Consider the following 24,741-nt stretch of genomic DNA (forward strand, 5'->3'; position numbering starts at 1 on the left):
CCCAAGAGGGGGCCCATATGCCCCTCAAAAATGGCTGCAATTTCCTCCTTTAGGTGACCGATGCTTTTCCTCACCGTATTGGCTACAATAAGTGATTGTTTTTCTCTTTTCAAGAAGGTCTTCTATGAAGTGGGTGTCTGCCTTGAATTCTTGTGTTTTTATGCCAAATTTTCTGCTGCCCTTTAATCAGGAATGTATACTGGAAATGATCCTCAGTAGGGGACTAGGTCACTATGGGATCCTAATCTGGGATGGGCATGATGTAATCATCTGGATCGAATACGTCCCACCCTATTGACTTTAATAATCTGTTACATCTTCCATATCCTGGTATTGGTCTTGACAGTCTGAGTAAGTGTCAGGAAGGTGTTCTCTAGTTTGCACCTCCATATGTTGTTTTTTGGGTTGTTCTACCTCTAAATTCCTTTTTTAGGCCCTGCGTTCTTGCTCCTCCACAAAACAGACCATGGTACTCTTAAACTCTGAAAAACCTTTGATGTTGTTCCTTTGGGACGGTATCGGATCCTTTGGCAGATGGATGTGGAGCTTTGATGCTGGTGCGGCGCAAGTCTTTACCTCCGACCAAGGCATAGCATCACTCTCGGGTAAATGTGCGGCATCAACCTCTGTTCGACGTGTGGCATCGACTTCAATAGGGAGGATTTCTTAATCATCTTCACCCCAGTCCTTCTCGGTCTCTGAAGAGTCCACTAACAATTTCTGCTCCATTGTAGAGGACAGGGGCCCATGTAGCATCAGCTTATGTGCTCTGTTGGCTGGACGTGGTCTTTTTAGTTATCCTTCTGTGTGACTGAACGGACTTGTGCATGGACAGCACAGTGTTTGCTGGCATCAGAGGCCACCAAAGGCTTCGACAACTCATTGCGCTTTGAGCTGGGCAGGCCCGACTGCTTCGATATCTGTACCGTAAAGAAACTATAGTCCTCACCCTTCTGTCAAGGGAAACTCATCCATTTCTGCTTTCCAGGAGTTTCCCAAACTCTTCCCACAAAGAACTGGATCACAGCTCATGTTGGGGAGGATGGAGGAGGGTCAGGTGTTGTGGGGTGGGGGGCTTTGGAATGGGGAGACAAAACACTTTGCCTGCGACTGATAAAACCACAAATCTGATGCGATGTTGCTCCCAAGCCTGTGAGACCGGCCCGACGTTTACTTGGTGGCTGGTAAGATAGTTCAGCGGGTTGAGCACTCACTGCTACGATCTGTGTGCAATCTGCAGGTCGCAGGTTCCAATCCCAGCAAGGCCAACTGAGCCTTTCATCGATTAAATGAGTACCAACTTCGGTTAAGACATAGAACGTATGTAAATAGGACATGCATTACTTACCGTAATAACATTTCTGATGACTGCATCTGCTTAGAGTCACATGCTGAGCATATAGTCCGACATCTAGTGGTAACCACAGAGTATTGCATCTTGTCTTTCGAGGATCGAAAGGGGACGCCGATATGGGCGTGCCTGTAACACTATCCCCAACGTGACGTGTAGTGTACCCAAAATCCCTCACGCGTCGAGGTCCCTCTGATTGTATTGTTTCTGCCGTGAGGGAGCCTTATGCCTAAGGTGAGTGAGTACAAAGAGAGAAGAAGTAGTAAGATGTCTATGTTCCTTCCATCCGAGCGGGGAGGAAGGGTGGGCGCATGTGAATCTAAGCAGATAAAATCATCAGAAATGCTATTAAGTTAAGTAATGCATGTCTTCTGATGCCTGTGAATCTGCTTAGAATCACATACTGTGAATAGACTAGCAAGCAGTACCAGGAGTTGGTGTTGGGATGTGAGAAGGAACAGTAGTGAAAAGATGTCTTAATACTGCTTGTCCCACCTGAGGATCAGACCTAGAGTGAGTGTCTAGGCAATAGTATTTTGTAAAGGTGTGTACAGAACTCCAGGTTGCCGCCTTGCAAATGGATTTGAGGGGAACATTTGCAACGAAAGCTATGGAAGCCCCAGTGCCCTGAGTAGAGTGTGCTCTAGGCTTGAAGGGCAACTTTCTCTTGGTAAGAGTGTAGCATAGTGTGATGCAATTGACAATCTACCTTCAGATGGCTGATTTTGAGACCGTGTCTCCTTCTCTACCAGTCGCCACTGAAACGAAAAACTGGTTTGTTTTTCTTAGTGGTTTAGTTGTTTCCAGATAGTACATGACTGCCCTGCGCACATTAAGTGTGTGTAGGCTTCTCTCTGCCACGTTAGTGGGGTTCTGGAAGAATGTGCGTAGTTCTATTGACTGGTTCACATGGAACTTTGAAATGAATTTGGGCGCAAACCGTGGGTGAGTGCACAGAACCACCTTATCTCTGTGAATTGTGACAAAAAGGTGTAGAATTGAAAGGGCCTGTAGCTCACTGACTCTCCTTATGGAAGTGGCTGCCACTAGGAAGGCGCCCTTGTAAATAAGTGCCTTGAGGCTTGCCTTGTGCATAGGTTCAAAGGGAGATCCCACAAGTCTAGTTAATACCACATTTAGGTCCCATCCAGGAGCCGGGTTAGAAATAGGGGGATTCATTCTTTTAACCCCTTCCATGAAACCTTTAATTACTGGGATCTTCCACCACAGCACCTTTCTCTGGGATGTGGTATAGGCTGAAAGTGCAACTAAGTGACCTTCAGGGAATTAAAAACTAGACCGGAGTCTAGTAGGCGAGTCAGGTATAGTACATTAGGAGTAGGAGAGCAGTCAATGGGATTGATGCTCTTGGAATTGCACAAGATGATGAAGCATCTCCAGTTATTGGAGTAGCAATGTCTGGTGTTAGGCTTTCTTGCTTTAAGTATATCCATGCATCTCTGAGGAAGTTGGAGATGCCCGAACTCTATGACCTCAGGAGCCAGGCCGCTAAGTTGAGAGTCTGCGGGCATGGATGAAGCGTTTCCCCTTGTCCTGTGATAGCATGTTGTATATTGAAGGTAGTTTCATCGGAGGGGAGAGGGACATCTCCATCAGATGGGAGAACCAGGGTTGGCAGGCCCACATCGGGGCCACCAATATCATGGTGACTGGTTCCTGGTGCATCTTGTGCACTATCTTGTTGAGTAGGGGAGTCGGGGGGGGGGGGGGGGGGGGAAAGCGTAAACAAATTTCCCTGACCATGTTACCCAGAGACCTTTCCCATTGGATCAGTTTTGAGGGTACCTGGAGGCGTAATCTGGGCATTGTGAGTTCTCCAGAGTTGCAAACAAGTCTATCTCTGGGAAGCCCCATTCTGCAAAAACATTGGAGACAATGTCTTTGTGTACTCACCATTCCTACTCTATGGACAGCGGGAAGACACTGTTGAGCATGTCCACCAGACGATTGAGTTCCCCTGGAACGTGTTGAGACAGGAGGAACATCTCGTGTTTGAAAGCTCACTTCCAAATGTTCTGGGGTAGTTTGGATAGCCCTGGAGAATGAGTGCCCCCTTGCTTGTTCAGGTAGTACATGGCCGTGGTGCTGTCCTTGAGGACCAGTACTGTCTTCCCTTGCAACTATGTCTGAAAAGCCTTCAGAGCTTTGAACACTGCTAACAGCTCCAAGGTTTATGTGGTTGGATGCTACTGCTGGGGACCAAACGCTGTGCGCCGTCAGCTGAAGGAGGTGAGCGCGGCCCCCCACCTGTGATAGATGCGTCCGTCGTGAGAGTGGTTTCTACTTCGGAGGTGGTAAAGGTTTTCCCCTTCAAGAGGATTTCCCTCGACCATCACTGCAGAGAGAATGAGGGCTGCCGAGACAACCACTAGATCGTCCCATTGTCCGCTGGCCTGACACCACTGGTTGTTGAGCCACTCTTGCATGGGGCGCATGCGCAAACGTGCGTGAGGAACCAACTCTGGTGGAGGAAGGACTTAGAGGCAGAGAAGTGAGAGAAGAACAAAAAAACGGTGTGGCGTTTTGCTGCTTCTTATGGTGGATGCCAGGGGATCATTCAGTGTGCGCCTCGATTTATACTCCTGGATCCTGCAGAATCACAAAAGGAATGAGACTGAAAATGAGATCTTAGTTCTCCTGCCAGCTTTGCAGGCATTGGTTTTCTCAGAATAGATTAGCAGTTAGTTTCATTAGAGCCGTTTTTGGTTGTCTGTCCTCCTGTGGATTAGGTGCTAGAGGAGGAACCAGAGGATTCTCTGGTTGTTTAGGAGAACTGAGGGACCAGTTCCCTGAAGAGATCAGTCAAATATTCCTTAATTGTATAGGAACGCATCAGGGACTGGAATTTCGCATGATAATTAATCTTCCGACAATTGTCAAGGCTGCAGTTGAAGGACTGTTCTTGGGCAGGGAGCAAGTTATAAGTCCAAGATTCTACCAAAGTGGGCTGCCATGATTATCTCCCCATTGAGGCATCAACATAGTACAGAGAGGAGGAGGATGGCACTAAAGAAAGTGCAAGGGACAACAACCTTCTTGTTGGAGCCGAACCACTCGATCCTCTGAGCGAACAGGTCTCTACTGTGAGAAATCAGAGGGCGTCACACCCGCTAGTCCCCAGGGAACTCTCTCAGGTGGCCATTGCATGGCTATCGCCTTTGGATTCAGACCCTGGGGGGGGACCAATACAGGAAGATCACCTGGGTGAGGGGTCTTCGGGGGTGGTGCTGAGGCAGCCGATGGCGAGATGCGGTATTCCCCCCTTTTTTGTTGATCTAACCCATCCTATTTTTCAGGATTCTCCGAGTTCCCAAAATCTCCCAGCCCCCTTTTTGACACAAACACTGGGCCAAGGAAGAGGGTGACAGAGTAACAAGACTAACTCTCATACATCGTACTGGACATGTCACGTTAATCGGGTCAGGCAAAGTCAGGCACTTGACTTTAAGCGCATACACCCGATGCCAATTAGCTCACCTCACAAGGATAAAAGGCAGAACCTAGAGACACTCTGAGCAAGGCAACGCAGGTTCGGGGGCAGAACTTCCGGGGCGAAGGCAAACCTACTGGAGCAGAGCGATGGGACGAGAGGAGCGGGTCGAAAATCCCAAGAGTTACCTACTGGAGGTTGTTGCCTCAGACAGGCTGCAAAAGACACGTGGAGAAGGCCAGATCCCACATCAGAAGGCTGAATTGTGTTTCAAGGACGCCAGCGACCCTACCGGGTAAACAGCACAGTTGGGGAGGCAAGGACAAGCCCGTTGTACCAACCTTGACTCAGGAATTGGAAATCGGAAAACCAAGAAAGAAACGCACACAGCCGGTGAGTTGGGAAGGCAACTGAGAGACCGGTGTGTGTTAAAGAAAATTTGAAGTAGCAACATTACATCGTAAGTGAAGGATGCACGTGGCTGGATGAGACGCGAAGAAAGGCAGACCTGTGAATGAACTTTGAAGTAAGGACAGTTGTGAAATCAGCGATACTGAGTAACAGAGTGGTCTGGCGAAAGGAAGAAGACCACTCGAAAATATCCGAGAAAGGTGCATTGTTTGTAATGATAAAGCGAATTAATTGCAAAAGCGAAGTAAGCAAAAGCGAAGTAAGCAAAATTAACTCCTAGAGAAGGGCAGAGTGAAAGCTGAACCTTGAACTTTTAGTCAAAGTGGTCCTGTGGAGGTCTGTAAAGAAAGCCAAGCACATTCGAAAGTCTTTGACATCTGAAAGCGGTCTGAACCCGACTGTGGGAGAGCCAAAGTGTAATAAGCTTGCAAGTCTTTTTGAGCTTTGTTCTGAAGAGGTCTGAGCCCAACAGAGGGGGGCCTACGTGAACATTTTGTTGAAAAAATATTTAGAAGTGTGGAAAAAGGGACTTTAATGTGGAAGGCCAGGCGGGCCTCAATTCACGTTTTGGAACGGTTTATTGTGTTGAAAACCCGAGCCAGAGTGCGTCATCCTGCCTACAGGGACCCCCTTACTCCGTGTGGTCTAACGTGGGGAGGAGAGCCGATTCTTTTGAACACTTTTTTCCTGTACATACATTTCTCCTTTATACACTTTTTGTACAAGAGGACAGGCATTAGGTTTTGTTAGCATAGGCCATTTTGATTTAAAGGGACTCCACTAGGATGGTTTTGTTTATCGTTTGATGGTCAAGACTACTCCCATCTTAGTTATAGGGCAAAGTAGGAGTTTTTCCAACCCCAGAAACTTTAATAAAGATTTTACAAATTGTACCTATTGTGTCAGTCTCATACTTGTGATACCATGCCTCCCCTGCACTACCCAATGAAGTGCTAGAGGGTAAATTTGGGCAATGCATCTAACAAGTTAACAGATGATGCTGTGGTAATTATGCGTACCTCAGTCCACTCACAGGAAGACACCATTTTGTAACCTGAAAACGTAACCTGCATCTAGACTGGCCTAGACTTCCGGTACAACTTGGGAGAACAGTGTTGAGGTTGTCAGTGTTGAAGTTGTGCAGGTTTTTTCATTATTTCCCGAGCACAGGGCATTTCTTGCCCGAAATATCTTTGGCCTCCAGTAAATTAGTCCTCTTTGAAGGAGCTTCAGCAGAGCCTGTTGACTGTTTAGCCCTGTGGCAGGAACCTCGGGACAGGCCTCGATAGATTTAGCCCTGGAAGAGGGAACAATGGTGCACTTTTTAGCCCCTGGTTGTGGAACTTTGGAAGAGCCTCTGGTGCTTTCAGCCCCTAGACCCCCGTCCAATCCAATGTACTTTATAGCCCCAAAAAAGGAAGCCTCAGGTTGTCTCTTGTGACATCAGCCCCTGATAAGGGGTTCCTCAGAGCCCAATCAGGTATCCAGCATTGACCCTTTGTGAGGTATTGGGACTTGTCCAGGCAGCAAAAGGGTCGAGTCAACCCCTCCTGAAACCAGAGACCATGAAAAGGGGGCAGCTGCCAGGATTTCCAAAAAAAGACACTGTTACAAGTCTGCACCGCTTTTCTTTGATGAAACTGCTAATGGTTCTAGCATTGAAGTCAATAAGCGAGGGTGCAGACCGAAAGAAGGGAAGAAGAAGAGGGGGAGGCAAGCGGCAGAGGGGAAGGTGAAAGAGGGAAGCAAGAGGCAGAGGGGAAGGTGAAAGAGGGAGGCAAGAAGGAGAGGGAGGAAAGAGGGAGAGGGAGAAAAGAGGGAGAAAATAGGGAGAGGGAGGAAAGAGGTAGAGGGGGAGGAAGGTCAGAGGAGGGAACAGAGAGAGAGAGGCTCAGCAGTGATCTGGCCCTAAACACTTAAGTCGAAGGGTGTTGGGATCCAAAGCCGTGTAATAAAACCCTCACAAAGAGCAAGACACAAACGGAGGCAGAGGCAAAAAAATCAAACAGACCATGAAACTGGGCAAGGGTGGAAAAGAATTGTGACAAGAAAATGAATGGGAACATAGCTGCAGGTGCTACAGAAGGAAACAAAGATGTAGTCAAGACCTGTGGATTTACAGGAATAAAACAGTCTTTAATATGGCAAAAAAGAATCCAGAAATTGATTCGACAATCTTTGTGGCTCAACCTGCAAGGTCCATCACTATGATAAAACATTTACCAGCTGTGGAATTGTCAAAGACCCTTCAAGTTTGTGGGTGTGCATATGAAACACATTAATTGCAGCCGACTTCAGAAGCTGAATGCTCTTAAAGAACAGAAGTTAAAGCGCCAAAGGTCAAAATATCAGTCACCTGGAGACCACCAGGGGGCACAGACAGAATGGAACCTTAGTCCACTGACTCTACTGTCTTCCTTGCTGAGCAGCGGCCAGTAAATAACATTAACCAGAACAGAGTAATTGCGGCACAAATTTAGCTTATGTGACCAGAGGACATGCTGTCACCGCATTTCAAGTCCTGTGCGAATCGGATAAGGGGATTGAAAGTTATTAAAGGAGGCGCGTTGCGGCCTGCTGTGGACCGGGAGAAGAGGAGCAGGCCGTGTTTTGGAGACCTGACAGTGTGGCACTCAGGGTGGCCGGCGGACTTGAGGGCAGACCAACAATTAGTCTTGTGGGTGAGGTGAGCGGGGCCGTGATCAGAGGTAGGGGAATCGGGCAGCGCACAGTGAGTGAGCCTGCTTGCTGAATCAACCCAGGTGGCCCACGGCATACTGAGCCCGGCACAGAGATTCCCTCCCTCCCCGCACAGCAACACTAACTCGGAGTGGGTGTTCACGGGCAGATGTGCCCCAGGTCTTCATCGAGACAGAATGTGCAGGCTCATAGAGCATGCAGGGACTACCCCAGAGCGGCCTGCCTCCCTGGGACCAACCCAACGGGCATAAACATTGTGAAGGCAAGGGGAAGACAGCTTGAGGCCTGCAACATTTACTGACTGGGTCGAGGGCACGAGCTGTGCCGAACCACACTCCACTTTGCTGGGTCACTGCCCTTAAACCATTTGTCACTATATGACAGTGGGTGTCAGTCGCTCCCCTCCAGCCCCCCCTCTAGCACCTTGAGTAAGGATCCATGTGAAGGGCCAGTCCCAGGAGCACCTGTGCAGCACCCGCAGCACATCTGCAGCGCCGGCGGCCCCAGGAAATAAGCAGAGTATGTTCTAGCTTGCGTCTCGGTCCCTGAGTGTACCTCCCCTGAACCTAGAGTGGGCCTTGGACCCCCGCCGACACAGGCACGCCACACTCATCCACACAGATTGATGGGCACCGCCTCACCCGCATACAAACCAGCAAGGTCTCAAGGATGGGACCCTTGGAGGAGGCGCGCTGAACCCCAACACAACCAAAATACTGCAGAGCTTCCGGAGAACCGCCATGGCTGCTGCAATGTCTGGAACAGACAATCCGCAGTCAATACAGGGTGAAGACACAGAAGAGTCAACGAAGGCGGACATACGCATGCTCCTCGAAGAACTCGGCCCATAAAATGTGGTCTCCCTGGGGCCATCACAGAGCTAAAGGGGAGAGTTGACAAGGTCGAGGAAAAACTAGAAGCCATAGAAAATAGCCAGCTTTCTGCGGACATAATTGAAATGCGCAGAGGGGCAATTGCAAGACTTCGAGCAGAGGGAAAGGGATCTACCCCTTAAGGTGGATGACCTGATGAACCGTGAAAGGTGTGCCAACATTAGGATCATGGGCATGAAAGAACCTCAGGTGGAATCCGCTACAGCCCTCGAACAGCGATTGACATTACTTATCAACGGCCTCTTTGACAAACCCCACCAGAGATCACTTTCGACAAGGTCCACCGTGGCAGAGGCAGACCACGATCATTATTGGCAAAGTGCCATTACTTTTAGCAGAAAATTGAGATCTTACAAAGAGCCAGAGCAAAAGGGGATATCACCTTTGAGAGACTGCATCTATCAAGACCCATCTTCCATTGCGCTCAACAAGAGATGCTGTGTGACTCACTAGGGGCCCACCGGCTGCTGACGGCTAAGCTCCATGAAGCTCTCTAACTGTGCTACTTGTTGTTTCATTGCCAAGGTTAGCTGTTGTACTCAGACTGTTATCCAGGTCCACTGCTGCGGGGTAAGGGGTCTTTTCTGGTTGGCCCACTTTTTCTTGGTTGGGCATCTCTGGCCAAGGGTTTGGCTCTTTTTCCCTGATCGAGAGACGGGAAGCAATGGGGCAAGGGGAAACTAGCTGTTGGGTGGGAAGCAAAGTGTGGCTCATAAAAAAGGGGGTGCATGAGGGGTGGGGTCTGGAGGGTGGGGTGGGGCACGTTCGGTTCCAAGGATGTGGGTGGTGGGGTCTGCTTGTAGGTGCTAAGGTACTAAATTCTGGGTCACAGAGAAAGCAATATCCTCTGACCATGTATGGTGACACTGTTCGGGGCGGGTCCCTGAATGCAAAAGGGCTGAACTCCCCTCAGAAACAGTCGCTGGTGATGCAGGAGTTTAAATCCTCAGATTTAGACGTCCTATTTTTGCAGAAAACAAAATTCAGGATGGGGGAGGAATTCACCTTGCAGGGCAGGAAACTGGTCATTGGGCTCTGGGCCCGAAGCCCATCGAAGAAGGCTGGTGTTGAGGATTTGGTTAGAAAATCCCTGGAGCTTGAAAATCCCTGGTGCTTGAAGTACACCAAGCCAAAAGGGACACTGAAGGGAGAATGTTAGCAGTTAATGGAAGTAGAGATTCTACTACAGTTAAACTTTGTTCACTATATGCCCCCAACCAACGACAGGTCGCATTCTGTTCCAAGACCTTGGACGTTCTCGACTCATGGAAGACCGGTCGTCTTATTTGTGAGGGCGACCTGAACCAAATCGCTGACCCCCTCACTGTCCTCTCCGACACAGAATTCGGTTCCCCCGGCAGACCGAGATTACAAGCCCATTTGCTAGAACACTCCCTGATTGACACCTGGAGGACATTGCACCACATTCACTAGCATTCACTTTCTTCCCCTCGCTACACTTGACAGTCACTAGGATTGACTATATATTGATAGATGCTTCACTAGAGCACACAATGATTGGGGCCAGCACACAAATAATTGTCAGGTTGGATCACGACAAGTGCAGGCTCATCCTCGAGATCGGTCCCCGTGCCCCTCTAAGTGCTGGGTTTGTAAAAACACACTGCTAGGGACCTGGTCTTACAGGAAGCCTTTAAGAAGGAGGTGAGGGAATTCTTCCAGACCAATGTTGTAGATGACACACCGCACCCCCCCCATTATTAGGGAAGCAGCTAAGGCCACTTTTCGCGACCTCCTAATTTAAGAGGGGGCAGCTAAAAATGAGAGATCATGTTAGTGGAGACAAAAATGAAAAACGATTGCGAGAAAAGAAGGTGCTCCATGAGGCAGGGGATGGCTCGGTGGAGGAAATTGCTGAGATTAGGGGGCTTTGAAAGAAAAGGGGGGCCTATCCAGGAGGAAGGCTGTTGTCCAACTAAGATGCATAAAACTAAACTATTATGAAAAAGGAGACAAAGCTCACACCGTCTTGGCGGCGCGCCTTAGACGCCAAAGAACAGAGCGGGCGGTGTATAAAAAAAGAAAAAAGACAATTGAGGCCTAACACAGCCAACCAGAAGCTGTTGCACGCCTCTTCGGGAGTTCTACGCCCAGTTGTACACCTCGGAGGGCACAGGGTCAGTCACAGAAACGCGAGAATACCTTGGTCGGACGAGGCTTACAAAAATCAGCCCCAAGGCAGGGCTCCCCTTGAATGCCCCATTACTGTCGAAGAAATCTTCAAAGCAAATCGCTAACTTGAAATCAGTCTCTGCCCCGGGGCAAGACTACTATATTGCAGCCTTTTACAAACTAAACGGGCCTCTACTGGCAACACTCTTTAATCACATTTTAGACGGCAGGATGGCCCCAGACTGCTTCACACAGGTGTGAATCATTGTGCTCCCCAAGGAGGGCAAGGATAAGCCACACCGTGGATCGTACAGGCCTAGATCACTGATAAATGTGGACGCCAAGATTTACGCCAACGTCCTGGCAGAAAGATTGAGCGCCGTCCTCCCGAAACTCATCCACAATGACCAGGAGGGATTTATTAAGGGCAGGCAGGGAGCGGACAATATCCACAAAACCCTGGATATACTTGCAGGGATCCCAGAGGAGGCAGTGGACACCTTTTTTGCTTTCAGAAGATGCTGAGAAGGCATTTAACAGGGTCCAATGGCAGTTCATGGAGTTAGTGCTGAGAAGGGCCGGCCTAGGACACTCGCCGGGACACTCGCATTATACCAGAACGCTGGGCAAAGGTAATAGTCCTGTTTGACCCGGGGGACCCGTCAGGGCTGCCCATTATTTCCCCTGATTTTCACCCCAACATTGGAACCCTTAGCGGCTTCCATACGCACAAATGCGCGCATACAGGGTGTGCGAGTAAGGGCCACGGAGTACAAGCTCACACTGTATGCAGATGACATCTTGGCTTACATCACTCAGCCGAGCTCGTCGGTACCTCCTTTTTGTGAAGCCCCGACATAATATGGCTCAATGTCAGGGTTCAAAATCAACCTGACAAAGACCACTGCGCTACCAATTGCAAGCCCAACCCCCTGCACGATTGAAGCTTTAGCCAATCATGGCATACAGGTTAGCGTCACTAAAATAAAATACCTTGGGATCCATCTCACGCCACAACATTCTGAAATGTACAGGGCCAACTATCCCCCCTGTGGGACAACATCAAACGGGACTTGCAGAAATGGTCGAGACAGTCACTGTCTTGGGTGGCACGTTTCTCCACAATCAAAATGAATATACTACCCAGGCTGCTGTTTTTGTTCCAGGCTCTGCCCTTGATCTTGCCACCATCTTTTCATCAAGAAGTCAAACGAGCTCTGCTCAAGTTTCTCTGGGCAGGAAAGAGGCTGATGATCGCATATAGGACGATAATCCTGCCCAAATGAGAGGGTTTGGGGGGGGCGGGCTTCACAGACATATACAAGTATTACCCGGCGGTCCAACTATGGGTCCTGGTCTACCACCTGAGGGAGAATGGTGAGAGACAGTGGGTCATGCTTGAAAATAACCTCTTTACACCAGTTACGCTGGGGGAATGGCTCAGAGTTCCATACAAGAAACTACCGCTCAGAATTCGAAACCAGATGGTCCTCGCGGCCCTTTGGCACATTTGGAAACCCTCGGGCGAGTTGATGGGTGCAAAATCATGGCCGTCGCCCCTCAACTGCATCTGGGACCCTCCTATCAGGGATAAGATTGCAGAACCCCACAGATTCCAACTCCATTATGGGGCGGCCCTCTCCAGGGTGGGCCAAATGTATAAGGGCGGTAAATTCCTGCTCAAAACTGAACTAGAAAGTGTCATGGGGATAGATAACATTCCCTTCCTAGCATTCCTTCAGTTAAAGGGGGCTCTCACAGAGCGTTGCTAGGCCAAAAACACTCTCGCCCATTGACCCCATTTGAACAGGTCCTTAACTTCTTCACTGACTCGAAGGAACTCATGTCGGCACTGTATAAGACTACTACTCTGGGATCACATCCTGTCACCGAAATACCCCAAAACAATGGTCGAAGGACATGGGGCTACCGGCGGATACAGACATATGGAAACCAACCTACAAGGCTGTCTGGTCCTCCACCATTGTGATGCAATATAAAATGCATAACACCAGTCTCCTATTCCGATGGCATCTAACCCCCAAAGATTGTTGAGGATATACCCCAGCGTAGGCCCGCTCTGTTGGCAAAACATATTGGCACATATGGTGGGACAGCTTGCGTGTTCATAACTACTGGAAAGAAGTGCTATCTTAGATAACATCACAAACCCTTGCTGGTACTGTTCAGCATTGAGGCACATGGTGGCGAACACTTTCTACTTATGCATATGCAGAGAAACCTCTTACTAACAGTGAGAGTCTGTATCCCTCTCCACTGGAAGAGAAACCACACCCGACACACCGAGAATGTTTAACCAAAGCACATGAAATCTATGAGATGGAAAGCCTCACGGCAATCCTGTGAGATTCACACACGCACGTGGACACGGAGTGGCTGCCATGCTCAAAGGGACTTTATCCTACAAGACCCACATAACACACCAAGAGACCAAGACCCAGCCTCCTCCACGACAGGCCCCAAGACGCTGGGTCCCTCCGACCATCAGACACTTTGTGCTCCTTCACCAAATTTATCAGTGCTTCCTCATTGCCACGACACTGCTTCCACCGACCCAACAATGGGGAGCAAGTAGTAGAAGGGGGGGTCAAGGGCTGGGGGGGCATTTGAGTGTTTTACAGCTGTTGAACGGTCACACTGTCAATATTTTTTTCTTTCTCTGCATCATCTCATTATACGGACCTTAATTGCCCCGATTCTGGCATGAGTGTACTTCCATAATGTGCAGTTCTTACTATTTATCATTATCATTCAATCAGCCAGATCGAGGAATCACTCAGTTCTGGGTGAATTTTCTTTCCCCCCCCAAAGTGCTCCAAAAGGCAAGTTTTGTGCTTTGTGCTTCCTTTTTCGCCTTGTGCTTTTTGTGGTGCTCAAAGGAAGAACAGAGTGTAGGGTGGCAATGGTCCAGAGGTTTGCAAGTCTTCTTAAACTTTAGTGTGCTAGCAGTTGCTACCTAAGAAGGCTGACTTGTTTTAAGGCATGAGGACGCCTGAGGTACCATAGGTACGATTGTTTAGTAAGTGGAACATGGGAGAAAGTCAACCTGACTGAGTGTGATGGTTTTGCCAGGCAGCACATACATTTTCATAGTATACCTGGAATCTCAGGGATACAAATTGCAATGAGCTTGCAGCTATCAAGCCAGATTAGCTTGACACCCAGGAGTTACTTTTGCTTCCCCAGGTCAACTAGCACCATGCAGATACATGTGATATTCTGAGTGTTTGGGAATGTGTACATAGGGGCATTAGGACACACAGCTAGAAACCATTTAAAGCACAATGGGGCAGATATAATGTAAAAGCATTTGCAGCACGGCATATCATAGTTGTTGGTTCCCCAATTGTACTAAGTAATTACATCCTGGGTGCTGCTCGATATTCTGGGGCTGATTGCATCTCTTGCTCATAAGATCTTTATTTTGATCACTGAGCTGCTTCGTATCAAAGCAAGGATACCGCTCTATGGCACCTTCGTGGCCTTAAGTGTGAAATGTTTGGAGGAGAGGTCCCGACAGATTAAAATCATCAATAGGGTCTATTGGACTCCTGAAAGGCTATTTAATAGAGGTATGACTGACAGCTCTGATTGTTGGTCATGTGTTCATGACACGGGTAAATTTGAACATATGCTATGGACATGCTCCAGAGTGCAAGGCTTCTGGTTTGTATTTTGTAGGATCTGTGATGCAGTGTTAGATGAAAATATAGCCTTTGATTTTAAGACTTTAATCCTCGGTAGCGATATTCTTTTAGAGGATCTATCCGTATGTCAGAAAAAATGGATCTTTCGAGGTGCGATGGTGGGTAAAAGGATTATCTTGAGAAGTTGGAAAACGGTGAATCCAGTTGTAATTGAAATGTGGATTGATGAAATGCATGTCCTGGCGGAGATGGAAAGGGTAATTTTTTGGAGAAACAGAAATCTTACTCTATTTGAGAAAATATGGGGGCAATTCCTCACTATGTATTGATTACTACTCTGTGATTGATGTGAACCCTGGATGAGGGTGGAGGAGGGGTTTTGTAAATATGTACAGGTTGCACATTGTGAGCTAATTATTATGAAAATTGTTTTTTTTTTGGATGTTTATAATTGTATATACTATAATCTTCAACAAAAAAAAAAAGTGTGAAATGTTGCCCAATATAGAATGGTCATAAAAACAGAAGCTTTACCCTAGAAAAAGGTACTTGGCTGCAAGGGTACCTGGGAGCGCGCACACCCTAATCGAGCTGTAAAGGTCTCAATAACAGGGGGTCACAAACATCACACCAATCGTGAAAGGCACTGTAGGGTTCAGTAGCCCACTATGAATGAACCGCGCCTCACACCTTAAGTAGGTTTTAAAGTTTGCAACCGTCTGAGAAGCGGACTATTGTTTGAGATACCAGTGCATTCCTGAGGGAACCTCAGCAATCCAAATGCCATCCCACTAAAGAAGGTGCAGGTACATTTTGGGTGTAAGATGTTGAGGCACATATCTCAGGCTCTCTGCAGGTCAGTCAGACCTTTTGAAACAGGTCTCGAACGACATTCTGTGATGTCAAGCAGCAGATATCTACATTTGTTTAGTAATGCAGACTCAATTAAAGGAGTCACCAAAGGGGCAACAGTTCATCCCAGAGACTGAAAGGGAAGTCGTCTAACAAATGTTTTTCTGACTTGCCTATATGCGGAAAAAGAAGAAGCAAGGTGTGTAGGTTGACGAGGTTCTCTTTGTAGTGGCAGAGCCACCACATGGTTGGAGGAGGTTTGCGTAGCCCCTTTTCAAAAACTCTTAGAGACATCAAAATGTTTAGAAGAAACAAAGGGGGGTCTGGGAATCTCTCTACCAGCAGGAACACAGCCCAATGACTTGTTCTTGGGTGAATAACCCCTGGGAGAGACTCTACCAAGTCTTTAGCTCACTGTCCCTTTCACAGAGAAGAAATTTCCCTGCATATCAGCCTTTGTCTTGCCCAGGGGCAGTCCAGCGCCGAAATGCTAGGCAATTCTCCTCTGAACAAGAGTACCATCAGTAACCCCATACACGTGTTTCAGCCTTGTTGGGCATCATCAGTGAGGTGAAACTGTTGCCTCTCTAAGAACAGTGAGCAAGGGGTCCACGTCTGGATCGCCCTGTTAACTTAGGGTGAAACCCAAAGTTAATTTATGCAAAACAAAGGGGGGTCTGGGAATCTCTCTACCAGCAGGAACACAGCCCAATGACTTGTTCTTGGGTGAATAACCCCTGGGAGAGACTCTACCAAGTCTTTAGCTCACTGTCCCTTTCACAGAGAAGAAATTTCCCTGCATATCAGCCTTTGTCTTGCCCAGGGGCAGTCCAGCGCCGAAATGCTAGGCAATTCTCCTCTGAACAAGAGTACCATCAGTAACCCCATACACGTGTTTCAGCCTTGTTGGGCATCATCAGTGAGGTGAAACTGTTGCCTCTCTAAGAACAGTGAGCAAGGGGTCCACGTCTGGATCGCCCTGTTAACTTAGGGTGAAAAAAAATGTTTAGAAGTGCTTTCCCAGATACTCCCATGAAAATGAGCAGTTCGGGTCAAACACATCTTCCAATACAAACTAGCCTTATCTTTGGGAGTCATACCTTTCACGCTGGGTCACTTTCTTCATGTCCTTAATGCTTAGAAAGATTTGGCATGGACGAGGCCCCATATGTATATTAGATCTTATTTCTTGCTTTAAGTCCAATACTTTTGATATCTCTGGAAGGTATATGCACATAGATTTCAAAGTGGGACAAAGGACCAGAAATTGCATGTAGACCTTAAAAAGGTCAGAGTGGCATGGCACATATGAGTGCAAACCAGAGGTGTGTCTTTTGAGGATTGATTCCGGGAGACGACAAGAAAAAAAGTCAAAAACCAAAAAGAAAATAGTGTGATTTATGTTACTCTTGGCCAAAAGAAGAACCGCAATATCATGGAAGAGTCCTGGGGGCCAGTCAATACAGTCCTGGGCAAATGATCCAGAGCGATGGGCGATGGTGGAGGTAGAGATTCTGAGGAGATCAAGGGAACCAGGGGAAGAAGGAGATGCGGCACTGGAATGGGGACAAATGCTCAACTAGTTAAAAACTTCACTGGACCTAAAACCGCCTTCAATAGGACAGCATTAAGCATAATGTGATTTCTGCAATTGATATGGTTAAATTGGTAAGACATACAAGTTTACACAATGGACATGTACTGTGTAAGTCAGGGAGGGTGGGGGCTAATGACCCGTCGAGGAAGAGGACCAGGGATATATTTGAATATTCTCAATGCCATGGTAAAAGGTTTTGCTGCATGCTGCAATGCGAAATGTGTGATACTTAGAAAACGAATAGAATTATTATTTTTTTAAAAGTCAGAGTGACTAGCAATTAAAAACAAAAGGCTTCTCATCTCAGTAACACAACTTAAAGATCAAGGAACTGGAAAAAGCTTCAGACTTACTTTAGACTCTACCGCCGACTACTACAGAAAATGTTTGGATTTTAATACAGAAACTACCAGCCATGAGAATGCCATCAATGACAGACCAGGATTTTGAGCACTTGAAGAACATTTAAAGGTTTCAACAAGTCCTTGATACATACTTTTTTAATGCGCTCTGAGGCATTCAAAGGCAACTTCTGCTTGTCAGATCCGTTTTCAGCCACAGGAATGTTGGCCTCGAGGTCAGATTGTGTGATCCTAACTTTGCCATGCGAGGACGAGATGTTTTCTAGTGGTTGATCCACACTATAAATAAAAAAAAAAATATTTCGTTATTTAGTGCAAGTATATCACTCCAAGGTAACCAGAGAGCGGACATGTATAGTAATGTTTGCATACATTTCAAATACAAACATACATATAACATTGTATATTTTAAATGCACATGCAGGGACATATAGAGACAAATGGAGCCAGAGAGAGAAGCAAGCAGAGCATGAGAGGCCATGAGGGATAATAGCCAAGATTGCAAGAGTTAATGTTACCTTTAAATTTAAATTATGCAAAAATAGATATGGTGCAATTAAAATTCAGGCTGACAGCCGACTTACTACTCACCGCTCAGTCGGACTGACAAAGGAGGAAGGCTCACTTTGAGGATCAGCCTCAAGTGCCCCCCCAGTGTTACAGTCAGGTTCTGACTGTTCAGCTTCTTTAGAGCTGATAACAGGGAGATCGGCACTGGAATTTTCTATTGCACTGAAGGAAAAGAAACAACAAGCCTATTTACCCTTGCGTCAGCGGGAATAAAAAATAAAAATTGCCCTACTCATTTTAAAAAGGCAGCCGAGACATTTTCAGAGACAGAACGACAAATTTATGTAAAGACTGGTATGTTAGTTCTTTTGAGCACCTCGAATACTTTTACATTTTAAAAGACTTCAGAAGGCTACATTTGTGTTAACCAAAACTGGTTGCCTTTCGAAGCGAGTGAGAAGATCAATAATTTATAACATTGAATGAATTGCTGGATATTATGAAGTGAGCAGAAGAGAAAGTGCATTAATATTCTATTACTTAGTTACTTACCAGTAATGTTTGATTTCTGAAGGAAATATTTAAAAAGACAAGAAAATCCTTACGGACCCAAGCCAACTCTTGAAATCGCCAAATGGCACACACATTTCAATATCTTCATGCCGACACAGAAGGACCCATTGATCACAAAATGCCATTTCACATCTGCCTTCAAGATGAGTGGTAAAATAAACCAAAGCTAATAGGGGTTGGTGGAAGATAAGATGATAGAATGTTGACATGCTTGAAGGATTGGAGATAAATGTAGTCATCTATTTATATCTCTTTATATTACAATTGTTGCCAACTGTCCCTCAGAATTGTATCTTCAGAAGATAGTTCGGTTGAGGCAACCAATAAAAGCAAAGGAATATTCTGTAGCACACCAATGTCAAACTGGAACCAGTCTTGGTTTCAAAATCCACAAAGATCTGCTTTAGGAAAGGGTGACCAGAATAAAAATAGATGCGACTTTCGGCCTCTCACAGAGTGCACCGGGCAAGGCCATAAAAAGGACAAAAGCAATGAAGCATGAATGCAACTGTATTCCCTTTGAGTCCAGACCAAATCCCATAGGTATCTGGAGATAAAGGATTGTCTAATTAAATATGCAATGGTCTCTTGAAACCAAGTGTGTGGCAGACTGTGCTCAAAAGAATAGTAAAGGGAAAACCAGACAGGAGGGTTTGTAAAATATAGTCTTTCCACATCCTATTAAAAGTGATTACATCTGAGGTTATTGACGGTTTAAAGTAAGACTAGCAAAATGGGTTCAAAGAAAGCCATCAAACCATGAATACAATTCAAACTGCACAGATGATCAGGAAAGATATGTTGAAACCTTCCATAAACTGAGACATCAGATTAAAGAGGAACTTTACAGTGTAAAGCATAAAGATCAGAGAAAAACGAAGAACCAGATTACCAAGATTTATTTTGTTGAGTCCAATGAACAAATGGGATAAAGCCATGCTGAGTGGAACGCCCACAAAGTTAACTCTCCAAAAGGTGAGCACTCTGCTCAAAGCAAGAGTAATCAACCAGGTCCATTCACAAAGCTACTGCTCGGGCTTCATAAAAGCCTACCTAAGCAGAGGACATACCGTGAGGTAAATCACAAGGTGCAAATCTGCACTATAGCCTTTCGTATGATAGATTATTTCCTTTTCCTACCTTCAAGAACCCAATGTGATAGAGCTTGTAAAGCAGCCACCATCACCACAAAGAGGAAAGATTATTCGGATTTACATCTTACAATTGGACTGACAGATGAAAGGAAACCTTTACTTGCAAAGAAGGCCAATATTATTGAGCATCACACTTCTTAAAAGAAGCAGCTTGCATGCACAAAAAGATTTTGGGTCAATGAATATGCAAGTAACAAATCAATGTAAATTGGAACTAAAGAAGTTCAACACAGTGATATGACTCACAAGGTGTATACTGGTAAGCAAAAGCCAAACAAATGAAGTAGGGCAAACATTTAGGTCTTTATTAGATTGTCTGGGATTTTTTGTTTGTCTCAGGTTTTTGTCAATTTAGTGATCTAACCAGATTTTATGATCATTTTGAAACCCAGAAAATAAAGGCCACACATTCTGATGAATCCTATAGAAGAACAAGTTACTTCTTACCTTGTAACCTTCTTTCGATGGGATGTTCCTCCGACGTATTCCTTATCTTAGATATCTCTTTCCAGCTTTGCTGGCCTCGGACATTTTTTCTCTCTAGAGGGCACTGCGCGTCGACGTCCGCCGAGTCGATGTCCCTCGACAGCCGCCGTATCGACGTCAACGTCATCCTGCCTATAAAGGCCGCGCGCAGCGTCCGTTGCTCAGTTCCGTTTTGTAGCCCACAATAATTCTTTCTGGACTAGAGTAATAACCGTGAAGGAGCGTAAGCTGCAACAACAAGGGAAGTAGTACTGCGGGGATGGATGGGAGGGTCGATAAGGAATACGTCGGAGAAACATCCCATCGAAAGAACGTTACAAGGTAAGAAGTAACTTGTTCTTCGAAGGGATTGTGTCCTCCGACGTATTCCTTATCTTAGATAGGCTCCCATAGCAGTATTCTGTTATTGGAGGTGGGAGTACTGACTTCATGCTTCCTCTTATTGATGAATAGAGTGCAATACTGCCCTTCCAAACCTAGTTTCCTGACTGGAGGAGGAATCCAAGTTGTAAAACCGTGTAAAGGTATGGACGGACGACCATGTGGCAGCCGCACATATGTCTCGAACCGGCACTCCTCTTTTGAGGGCCGATGAAGCTGCGATACCTCTGGTCGAATGAGCCCTAAGATTTTGAGGGGGCTCTTTTCCTGCAAGTTTATAACATTCCAAAATGGCTAAAATAATCCATCTGGAAATGGTCTGCTTAGTTATCGGTAGCCCCAGCTTGTGGCCTGCGTAGCCTACAAACAGCTGGTCTGCTTGTCTTATCCTAGCCAGTCTACTAATGTAAAAACTTAAAGCCCTTCTTGGGTCCAGCCTGTGTAACCTCTCTTCCTCTTTCCCCGGATGGGGAGGAGGATAGAAGGATGGAAGGGTAATCTTCTGTGTGATATGAAATTCAGAAACCACCTTTGGGAGGAAATTAGGCTTCACTTGCAGAACAACTTTGTCTTTGTGAAAGATTGTATGAGGGGGTTTACAAGAAAGAGCTTGTAACTCGCTCACCCTTCTAGCAGATGTAAGTGCTACTAATAAAACAGTCTTAAGGGTAAGAAACCTTAACGAACAAGAGTGGAGTGGTTCGAAAGGTGTGCCCATCAGGAAAGTTAGGACTAAATTTAAATCCCATAGGGGAACCTGGAATGGTCTTGGGGGATAAACGCTAGTTAACCCCTTTAGAAACTGTATTACTAAGGGTAACTTGAAATAGGATGGTTCTTCCGCAGTGCGCTTAAAGATGGACAGCGCTGCGAGATAGCCCTTGATAGTGCCAACTTGAAGGCCTGAATTTGCCAAGTAGAATAGAAAGGATAACACCGTTTGTGTACCACATGAAAAGGGGTTGATATTCTCTTCTCTACACCAGCTGCAAAATCTGTTCCAACGGCAGAGGTATAAAGATTTTGTTGCTGGCCTTCTTGCCGAAAGCAACACCTCCATAACGTCATCAGGGAGGTCCCAATCCTTGTACCTCAGCCTTTCAGAAGCCAAGCGTGAAGGTTGAGGGTTTTGATGTCTGGATGGAGAACCTGCCCTCCCTTCTGTGAGAGCAGATTCTCTCTGAGTGGAAGTCGAATTGGAGGGCAGATGGACAAGTCTAGAAGGTCCGGGTACCACGTTCTCCTGGCCCAATCCGGGGCAATTAGGATCAGGGTTTTCCGGAATCTTCTCAACCTCCTGATCATTTGAGGAATGACAGGGACTGGTGGAAACGCGTACAAGAGTGGAAACTCCCAGTCCACTATGAACGCGTCTCCCAGAGCTCCTCTCGGGGGAAATTCCCTTGAACAGAACAGATCGCACTTCCTGTTGACACTGGTGGCGAACAGATCCACCTGAGGGGTTCCCCAAAGGGCAAAGATCTCTTGAAGGACTTCCTGAGCTAGTTCCCACTCGTGGGAGACTGTGCTCTGCCTGTTAAGAGCGTCCGCTGTCAAGTTCTTCTCTCCGGCTAGGTGAGCTGCCGATAGAGAGATTCCTTCTTGGATTGCCCAAAACCAGAGCTGCATCGCCTCTCTGCACAGTGGTAGTGATCCTACGCCTCCTCTTTTATTGAGGTAATGCATGGCCACTGGGTTGTCCGTCATTATCAGGACATTCTTTCCTTGTACAGATGGCAGAAAAGCCTTCAGCGCAAGACTGATGGCCCTCAGCTCTAACAGGTTGATATGTAGTCTGGACTCCGATGGAGACCAATGACCGCTGATCTTCAAGTCGTTGGCGTGGGCTCCCCACCCCGTAAGTGAGACATCCGTGACTACTGTTATCTCCGGCCAAGGTTGCCAAAACTGCTCTCCTTTCAGAATGTTCTCCTGACAGGCCCACCACTGAAGGTCTCGAGCCACCCTGTCGGGAACCTGAAGAAGATCTGTCATTCTCCCTGAGAATTGTGACCACTGAGTTCTCAGTGCCCACTGGAGAGATCTCATTCTCAGGCGAGCCTCTGGCACAAGGAAAATGCGGGATGACATGAGGCCTAGCAACCTCAAAAAGTTGAAGGCTGGGAGACGTTGGGCATTTTGAAACTTGGTGACCATCTGTAGAATATCTTGAGCCCTCACCTCTGGTGGCGAGGCTTTTCCCAGGGAAGTGTCCAGGATCGCTCCGATGAACTGGAGTCTCTGCGATGGTATCATTTGTGACTTCTTTAAATTGAGGGAGAAGCCCAGTCTGTGAAGGGAGTGGCAAACATAATCTAGCTGGATCTGAGCTTGTTCCGAAGATACAGCTCTGATCAACCAATCGTCCAGGTAGGGGTAGACGTGAATCCCTTCCCTCCTTGGACTTGCAGCCACTACCGACATTAACCTGGTGAAGACCCTCGGGGCGGAGGTCAGCCCAAATGGCAGAACTCGAAATTGACAATGAGAGTTGCCAATTGCGAACCTCAGGTATTTCCTGTGTTTGAGATGGATTGGCACATGGAAATAAGCATCCTGAAGGTCCAGAGATACCAACCAGTCCTTGAACTGAAGGGCCTGAAGGATCTGAGAGAGAGTTACCATCTTGAATTTGTCTTTCCTGAGGAATTTGTTCAATTCCCGCAAGTCCAAGATGGGTCTCAGTCCTCCGTCTTTCTTTGGTATGAGAAAGTAAGGGGAGTACCAGCCCTTGTTCCTCTCCGCTACAGGTACCGGTTCTATGGCACCTTTCTCTAGCAGGTCTAAAATTTCCTGCAAGAGGAGCGGATCTGGAGCTTTTTGAGAGCTGATCCCCGGTGGATGACTCTGAGGTATGCGTAGGAGAGGCAGGCAGTAACCTTGTGCAACTGTCTCCAATGCCTAAGCATCTGACGTGATAGCCTGCCATTCCGCCAGATGTTGAGTTAACATGCCTCCTACAGGTGTCTTGTGAGGGACGTCCTCAGAGCGGTTTTGGGGCGGCTGATGCAGATGCCGATGGTAAAGAGGCACCTGCTTTTGCTGCGGCTTTTGAATATCTACCCCGTCCACCTCGGGTAGTTCTTCTTTGTCCCCTGCCTTTGAAGTCTGCAGTTTCTCTAAACTGTCATCCGCCTTTTTCCCGAACAAAGAAGAGCCATCGAATGGCATGTTCAAGAGCCTGGCTTGCACATCTGGGGCAAAACCAGACTTTCTCAAGCAAGCGAATCTCCTGGTTGTTGTACTTGCCGCCATTGCTCTGCTGATACTGTCAGCCGAATCAATGCCCGTCTGGAGGGATTCGCACATAGCGTCTTTACCGTCCCTTATGATATTTAGGAACGCCTCCCTTTCTTCTCCCTCCGGGATGCAGTCAGCCACTGTAGAAGCACACTCCCAAAGTGAATGGCTAAATCTAGCAAGGGTGCAAGTAGCATTAATAGATTTTAACGCCATGCTACATGCCGAAAAGACTTTCTTAGCCATAGCATCGTATTTCTTATCGTCCCTGTCCTGTGGGACGGTAGGGTAAGCAGTCTTGATGTCAGTAGAAGATGCTGCCTGTACCACCAGACTTTCTGGGGATGGGTGTTTGGACAAAAACTCCGGGTCTGCAGAAGAAACCCTGTATTTAGCAGACAGTTTTTTATTTACTGCCGGGACGACATCTGGGGTTTCCCAGTTCGTCATTATTTTTCTTTGAAGAGCTTTATGAAAAGGTACTACAGGATCCTCCTGTGGACCTTTATCAAGAATATCCATGAGGTCATCCTGTTGGAAAGCCGGTGAAGGTGTTGACCACCCCATAAATTCTGTAATCCTGGCCATTAAGGCTCTATAAGGGGTTTCAGCATGCTCCCCCGGGTCTGGCCTAGCGAACCCCACCTCTGGGGAAGTGTCTAAACCACTTGCCTCATGTAAGGAATCATGGAGTTCCTTTAATCTGCATTCCTCTGAGGATAACTCCTCTTGAACTGGGGTTGCAGATCCCTGCAACTCAAATGGCTCTTCTTGATCAGACAGTTCTCCCTCTTCCATAATTGAAGACATTGTTCTCAATTGGTCTGAGCTCACAAAGGGTGTGAAACCCATCTCCAAGGCAGAGGGTGCCAAACTTGTCGTAATCGGCCTCGAAAATGTCGCTGTCGTCGACGCTGACGTCGAAGGCTTCGAAAGTGGCGTCGAAAACAAAGGTGGAGGCCTCGAGGTCTTCGATAGA

General features: G+C 47.0%; 1 protein-coding gene across 5 annotated transcripts in view; it reads right to left on the reverse strand.

The window, feature by feature from the left end:
• SUCO (SUN domain containing ossification factor) overlaps nt 1-24,741 on the reverse strand; it is a 1,613,753-nt gene that overhangs the window by 1,198,439 nt on the left and 390,573 nt on the right. For 4 of the 5 annotated variants that reach the window (XM_069641200.1, XM_069641197.1, XM_069641195.1 and 1 more), the window contains exons 6-7: nt 18,010-18,150; nt 17,553-17,697 (exon numbers count right to left, since the gene is read on the reverse strand). In XM_069641200.1, the coding sequence (XP_069497301.1) occupies nt 17,553-17,697; nt 18,010-18,150 (286 nt within the window). The remainder of the gene's footprint in view (nt 1-17,552; nt 17,698-18,009; nt 18,151-24,741) is intronic. The other variant, XM_069641198.1, reaches the window with a different exon arrangement.

Source organism: Ambystoma mexicanum, chromosome 1q (genome assembly GCF_040938575.1).
Source record: "Ambystoma mexicanum isolate Mex_15411 chromosome 1q, UKY_AmexF1_1, whole genome shotgun sequence".
Lineage (NCBI taxonomy): Eukaryota > Metazoa > Chordata > Amphibia > Caudata > Ambystomatidae > Ambystoma > Ambystoma mexicanum.